Source organism: Vitis riparia, chromosome 18 (assembly GCF_004353265.1).
Source record: "Vitis riparia cultivar Riparia Gloire de Montpellier isolate 1030 chromosome 18, EGFV_Vit.rip_1.0, whole genome shotgun sequence".
In the NCBI taxonomy this organism is placed as follows: domain Eukaryota; kingdom Viridiplantae; phylum Streptophyta; class Magnoliopsida; order Vitales; family Vitaceae; genus Vitis; species Vitis riparia.
In genome coordinates, this window is record NC_048448.1 from 39,725,251 (window position 1) to 39,732,511 (window position 7,261).

Sequence of the window (7,261 nt, forward strand, 5' to 3'; positions counted from 1 at the left end):
TGACTTAACCTCCAGTGGTTCTGAGGGGATTCGAACTGATGACCATCGGGGAGCAAACCCAAAGCTGGATTAACTGAACTACCCGTAGAAACATACTTTGTCCCATAAATTTTCATGATAGCACCTTTTCAACAATTTTTTGCCACTTCGTATCAACAAGGTTGTCAAAAAACAGCTGGCTAGCATTGTACGCAGCAACAAGAGCTTCAAAAGGGTGTTTTGGATAAGTTCTTTTTTGAAGCGTCCAGTGAATGAAATTGGCACAATCAGAACAGATGAGATGAAATGTGGTGGAGACCCACCAGTAAAATCAGCACCCACCAACCACGCTTCCACTACCATATGAGAAAAAATCCCAATCACATTGAAATATAAAACTAAAGACAAACACAGAGAGAACAACATCCAAAAGGAAAAAACCAATCAAAAACCCACATCCCAGATTTGAAGAATCAATCTGAGGCCCATAAAAAATCATTGTTTGACTAATTTAATGATGGAATCCCAGCTGAAGTGACCCAAAACTACTTCATATCAAGAGTAGACTTTCAAATAAAGTGACATGTAAGGGTTCAAAAATGGACCTTAGTCCCATGTTCTATGTTGTTTTTTGATGAAGATAAAGATTAATATTTGAGGGATTCAAAGTATGGATGTCATATTTTATCATCCAACTTGTATTTAATTTATGGGAAGAAGTTTGTAGAAGAGTACTGGCTCTGAGTAAATTATAAAGGGTTGTTTGGTGGCATGTAAACCAATTTTAGCTTTAAAAAATAATCTGTTTTTGACTGGGCAGGTGGTTTGAAAACCATAAAAATTAGGATTAGGCTTCCGTTTAGAAATGTACTTTTTTTATACTTAGTGAAAAAATACCATCAATTCGATATTATCATCTCATTTATTTGTAACTTAATCTGATTTATTTGTACATTTATATCTAGATTTTATTCATTCGTATCCTTGTTAGACAACCTACATCTCCCCACACAACATATTCAATGGCTTAAATTCTTTATTTTGTAGGTATCACTACGATGTCATAACATTTTTAAAAAAAATCATTTGAAAGTAGTATTAAATTTTTAAATAATTTTTCAAGTTACTTCTTGTATGATCAGATTTGTTTGTACTTTAATCTCATTTATTTGTACTTTTATATTTAGGTTTTATTTGTTTGCATCTTGACTTATATTTTATTATACATATTTAACGGTCTGAATTTTTTATTTTGTAGGCACTATTATAATATCATAAAATTTTCAAAAAAATTAATTAAAAAGTAATATTAAATTTTTTGGATAATTTTTCAAGTCACTTCTCTTATGGTCTTAGTAACACTCTATTCCATTAGCTTTAAAACTTATATATATTTGTTAAGGACTAGTTTGGTGATCATGTTCACTTTGAACTTAATGACAATGATATTCACGACTTTATATCTATATAATGCCAAAATTCTCACTCCAAAATGATGTGGAATATCATAAAATGCCAATGTCTTTTTCATAATTAGACAATTAAGAAATATGAAAAGATCTAAACATACCTAACCTTATCTCACATATTTTTGTAATTTTGATAAAATAATAAAATTCATGTATTGGGTTCCTAATAAAGTCAAATTTCATGACTAAAATACTTAAAATATTAATTAATCAAATTAAATAAAAATTGATTTTCCAAATCCAATGATATGATAATCTATAATTTTTATTTTCCAAAATTAAGCAAAATTAACTTATAAAATAGCTTTTCCCCCTTTGATTTAATATTTATAGTATTTTATCAATTTATTTAGAATTAATTGACATATAGTAAAAATAAACAAAATAGTAAATGATTGTTTTAAAAAAATTAATACCTTAATTTTTATTAAATAGATTTTAAAAGTCATTATTTGTTTAAGGTAAATCCAAGGGAGTTATCACATTTTATATAGAAATTGTTATCATTTTCTATTTTTAAAAATAAATAATAAAAATTATTTTATCAAAAAAAAAAAACCTTTAAAATTATTCTTTATATTGTTGGTGTCTTGGTTATTTCTTTTTAAAGTTATTTTTAAATTTTAAGACGTGAAGATGTGAATGAATAGCCAAAAAAACTAAATATTTTCTCTTGTGAATGAAAATAAATTTAAAAAAAATTATTGGTAGGAGAAGTTATTTTTTTAGAATGAATTTAAGATATTTTAGAGAATATTTTAAAATTTTCAAAAATATTTTTTGTGAACTATTTTAAAAATATTATTCCTTGGTATTTCTATTTTCCCCCATTCCTCGACGGATTCAACGAAAGATAATTAGTTCTTCCACAGAGTGAATAAAAAAATATCCTTGATTCTCGACTAAATTCCATGCTGAATAAGAAAATGGTCATATGTGGTGATTGAGTATATTTAGGGCAGAATTTCATGGTAGAGCCTCTGTACAGCCAACCATGAAGACAGTTTGAAGCTCAAGAACCTGACACCTCCCACACTTTTCCTTTTCTGTCAGTTACAAGTCTCCCTTTCTTTTGCCCTTTTTGTCAGTTACAGCATTAGTCCCTAACTTTCTCGCAATTTCCCTCATTTTCTCTCATGTTCCTTCTCACACTCTCAAATCTTCCATTTCTACTCTTTAATTCACTCCCAAACCCCAATTCCTTCTCTGGGTGTTCCCCAAAATCGGCATTCTTTGCGCTTGTTGGTGTAATTTTTGCTAAATTTTATTCCCTTTTTTTATGGGATTTTTGAGGCATTCTTGGCAATGTCTTATAGCTATTCAGACCCACCAAGCTGCTGCTCAGCTTCTGCTGAATTGAAGCTCTACCAGGCCTTCATCTTCTCTGTTCCAATCTTCTTCACCTTCATTCTCCTTTTGTTGTTCTACCTCTTCTATCTTCGCCGTCGGAGGGTCGATTGGGCTTCGCTTCGGATGCGATCTTCTATGCAGAACGATGCCGATCATGCTTCTGGAGTATGTTTTTCCTTTCTCTTTTTGTTTTTTATTTTTTGTCCTTTTGTGCTGGTTTACAATATTGGGGTTTTTTTAAATCTGTTTGGTTGGTTAGAAAATGTGAGGAAAATGGAGAGAAGTTGAGAGTTTGAATGTGGGGTTTTTGTTTGGGAACTAGAAGAAAGGGGCTTGTTTGGTTTTTTTCTTTCCCCCTCTTCTGATCTTCTACTATTCGGGTTTCCCTTGTCTGTTTGGCTGGTGGGAGAATGTGAGAAATGAAGAGACTGAGGTTTTGAATCTTGAGTTTTTTTGTTGTTTGGGGACTCAGGGAAGTGCATGGTTGGTATTTTTTTTCTCCCTGTTTGGCTGCTGAGAAAATTTGAGTATAAGTATGGAACTTTGAACTTTGAATCTTAGGTTTTTTCTGTTTAGTACAAGGCATGTTTGGTGATTTTCCCCCCCCCCCCCCCCCCTTGTTTGCTTGCTGAGAAAATTTGAGTAAATGTGAGGAGTTTGAACATTGAAACTTTAAGGTTTTACATGCGGAACTTGGGCTGATACAATGCTTCCTGGAAAAATCTTCATTAAGAAATTTATGAAGGAACAGATTTTTTTTAAAAAAACAAAAAATCTTTTGCTGTCCCAATTCTTGGAATTTTTTTAAGATTCATAATTTTAAAAATGCATTTTCAAGGCTGAACCAAACATGCCCTAAACCTCTACGCAATGGAACCAAATGCAGTAATTAGGCCAGTCTTTTAGTATGGAAACAAAAACAACATTGAAATACATTTTCCATTTTCTTCCCTTCCTTAAGTTTTCTCGGCAACCAAACGGAACATTTTTATCTGTTCACATTTATTTATATGTTTGTGTTGTCTCTGATTTAGGTGTCTGAATTGGGCTTGAAGAAAGAAGTGAGAGAGATGCTTCCCATTATTGTATTCAAGGAAAGCTTCTCTGTCAGTGATACACAGTGAGTTGGCATTCTTTAATTTATTTTTAATTTTGTTTGTTTCTCTAATTGTTTATGTTATCATGCATGTGATGTTTTGTCTATGATACATGGACAATGGCGGACTAGCCCGACCCAACCCAAGCCTGGCCCGACATTGGGATGATTTTGGCAAACGTTTTTAATAGTTTGGTTTGGTTTGAGTCGAGTTTTTTTAATATAAACTTCATTTAGAATTGAGCTTGGATTAAGATTTGGGCAATCCGAGTATGATCCAAATCCCATTTTATATCTATAATTTATTATTTATATGATTTTCATATAATTTTAAAGGAAAATAAAATGTCAAATTTAATTATATTGTGTACCATATTTCACAGGCAAGTTTAACCCTAACTCAAATTTGAGTGATACAACCCAAATCTAACCAACCCGAACACAATTGAGTCTAGAAAAATCAGGTCAAGTTGGGCTTTTAGGCTGAATTCTTTAGATTAGAGGTCAAGTTGGGTTTGGGTCAAGAGTTTATTATTTCAGGTCAAGCTTAGATTGGTAGAAAATACAACCCAACTTGCCCAAATTGCAATCCAAAGTCTAAATTGTTGTGAGTTTATGGGTGAAATTTGGTCCAATTATTTGAAATATGGGAAGCTTAGGGTTCATAAGTTGGATGTGTTTTTGTAATTGCCATATCTTAGACTTTATAATTTTCACACTGTTGCATAGGAAAACAATATTCCTAGAGTAAACCCTGTTTTCGTTCCGTAGAATAAGAAACAAGATATTGAGGTTTCACCAATGAAGGGCAAGATGAGAGGATCATTTAGTGAAGACCAATGGCTGCACCTAGGGATGTTAACCGAGCAGGTTAGGGGCGAGTTAATCGAGTAGGTTAGGGGCCAGCCACTCACATCCCAATCCCGCCTTGATTAACTAGGGTACAAGTGGCAACTGATAAAATCAATCTAATTCAATTGAGACAGACTTAAATTGGCTTGATTTTCAACTACTTGAAACTGGCTTAGTGGTTCTGATTTCAATTTTCTTGTCTCCTAACAAATAACAACCAACCCAAACTGATATCTCTTGTCATTTGTAAATGCTTGATATATGATGCATCCATTATACTTTGAACTAAAAATTTTAAATGTATGTAAAAACCTATTAGGTTTTAAGGCCTAAATTGGTTTGCATCCAACTGATGATTTAAACCGAATCAAATTGACCTTAAACAAGTTTAGTCTAGTTTAATTTTTCCATAATTAGAAGTTTAGTCCGACTTTGATTCAATTATAAACCATCTTTCTTGTTGCAGGTGCTCAGTATGCCTGGCTGATTATCAAGCAGAGGACAGGCTCCAACAGATACCTGCATGCGGGCACACATTTCATATGGACTGCATCGACCACTGGCTCGCCACCCACACGACCTGCCCACTCTGCCGCCTTTCCCTCACTGCAGCTGCCAGAACTCCGGCTGAACCGATCACTATCCTAGTAGAAACACCTCATGGAACTTCCCCAGAACAAACACAACCTGATGCACAAGTCTCCCAGCCCAGGAATGAAAATGAAAGAGCTGTTCATAACACCATGGAAGCAGAGGGAGGAAGCTCTGAATGTGATGACTGTGAGACTGGAACCAGAGATGCAAGGAATGAGAATGAGAGGCATGAAGTGTAGGGACGATGGATCAGGTCATTAGCAATTTGTAACATACTTAGATTAGTCTAAATATGGTGTAGTCGTTGTTCAGGAATGGTTTGTTAGTAGCCTAATGAGGGCTGCTGATGTTCAATTTGTTCTTTCCATGTATTCAACTTGGATATGATCAGTTCACAGCTCAATTGAGCTTGATATTGACTTGAAGCAAAGCCTTGGTCTTTTGGAAAGAAGAGAATTGGGGATATTAGATGTAAGGTTCAAAGTAAAGGATAGGTCCTTTAGTGTATCCAAATTGAACCCTTATTTTATGTAAAGGTAATTTGTTGATGATACGATTATAAGTTGTAAGTTCTTTCATAAATTAGGGACATTTTTTATGTGATCCGGTTGATGAGACTTATTCCTTATGAATGACTAGAATCTTCTTTTATGATATGTTACATTTCATTAGCAAGATAAAATAGAATAAGATATGTATATTTTAAAATATCATCTCCCACTAGATGGATAATGCTTGTCTTAAGATATGATTTCATTGAGATGTAATATCTTGAAGTATATAATATTGTAAGATATTTTATCTAATAAAATATATTATGTTATGTTTACATTTAATTTGTAAAATAAAAAAAATAAATAAAAATAAAAAGAAATATGTATTATTTTTAATGTTTAAAATAAAAAATATAATATATTCTAATATTTTTTATTTTAAAAATATGATTTTTCTCTTGCACTAGTATTAGACATACATATATTAATATTATTTTATGATATATTTTATTAAAAAGTTTTAAGTTTTTTTTTTCAACCATAAATTTAATTTTATAATAAAAAATTATAAAAAAGGTAGATAGTATATCCCACTATTGATCCTATTTAGATAATTTATCTCAACACTTATTTTATTTCATATTGGTTGAATTTAAGATATGATAAATAATGAGATGACTTTGGTTAAACTTAGAATAAATAAGTGATGGAATAATTTATGTCCTATGGTTCCATCCTCAATCAAACATAGAATAAAATATGTTACATGTTCTATTAACATATCCTATGTCATATCTGTAGGGACCACCCCTAAGCAGACATGTGGCAGACCACCCTGACCTCACAAGGCACTCCTCTGATGGACATGTGGCACATCCTGCTCTCTGTTCGGACCCGGTAATTGTCATCCCAAGCACCTGACCATATTTTGCGGGCAATCATTACTTATCCTGCCAAAAGCACACTCAATAGGACATCCCTAGGTCTTTTTAGGCGACTTGCTACGCCCTGTCCTGCGCCACCTACAGGATAATAATTGCCCTGCTACCCTCTGAGCAACCATCATAATTGTGGAAGTCAAAAAGCCTCCCCATCTTCAATATGACAAAGCTTCAGACACTATAAAGGGCTCCCGATGACTCAGTCAAAGGGGGTAAGCATTCATTAGAAAACTTCATAAAACCAATTTGTTTTATCGTTGATTTGACAAAAGCTTCGGAGTGTGTGTCCAGACCACCTGTCCAGATATCTTTGCAAGAGAATGGAAGAAAACATTATTCTCAGGGGGTGAAAACATCACGGAGCTATAGTGCCTCTAGGAATTCCCCACATCAACAATAACCAATCCACCAAATATAGTTATATGGTTTTATATTATATGATAAGATTCATCTTTCTATGTCGATATTAATTATCATGCCCCATGA

General features: G+C 33.0%; 1 protein-coding gene across 1 annotated transcript; it reads left to right on the plus strand.

Moving 5' to 3' along the window:
• Window positions 1-2,340: 2,340 nt before the first annotated feature.
• On the plus strand, window positions 2,341-5,972 carry LOC117907293 (RING-H2 finger protein ATL58-like). The gene is made up of 3 exons (XM_034820793.1): window positions 2,341-2,963; window positions 3,833-3,918; window positions 5,213-5,972. The coding sequence occupies exons 1-3, from the start codon at window positions 2,754-2,756 to the stop codon at window positions 5,577-5,579; spliced, it is 663 nt and encodes a 220-aa protein (XP_034676684.1). The 5' UTR covers window positions 2,341-2,753; the 3' UTR covers window positions 5,580-5,972.
• The last annotated feature ends 1,289 nt before the right edge of the window (window positions 5,973-7,261 follow it).

What these genes read in the sequence shown, in the direction of transcription:
- LOC117907293 (XM_034820793.1), top strand. Translation starts at nt 2,754, where the DNA reads ATGTCTTATAGCTATTCAGACCCACCAAGCTGCTGCTCAGCTTCTGCT. An exon ending in ATGCCGATCATGCTTCTGGA is followed by an intron (nt 2,964 to 3,832) that starts GTATGTTTTTCC and finishes TCTCTGATTTAG; the next exon opens with GTGTCTGAATTGGGCTTGAA. An exon ending in TTCTCTGTCAGTGATACACA is followed by an intron (nt 3,919 to 5,212) that starts GTGAGTTGGCAT and finishes TTCTTGTTGCAG; the next exon opens with GTGCTCAGTATGCCTGGCTG.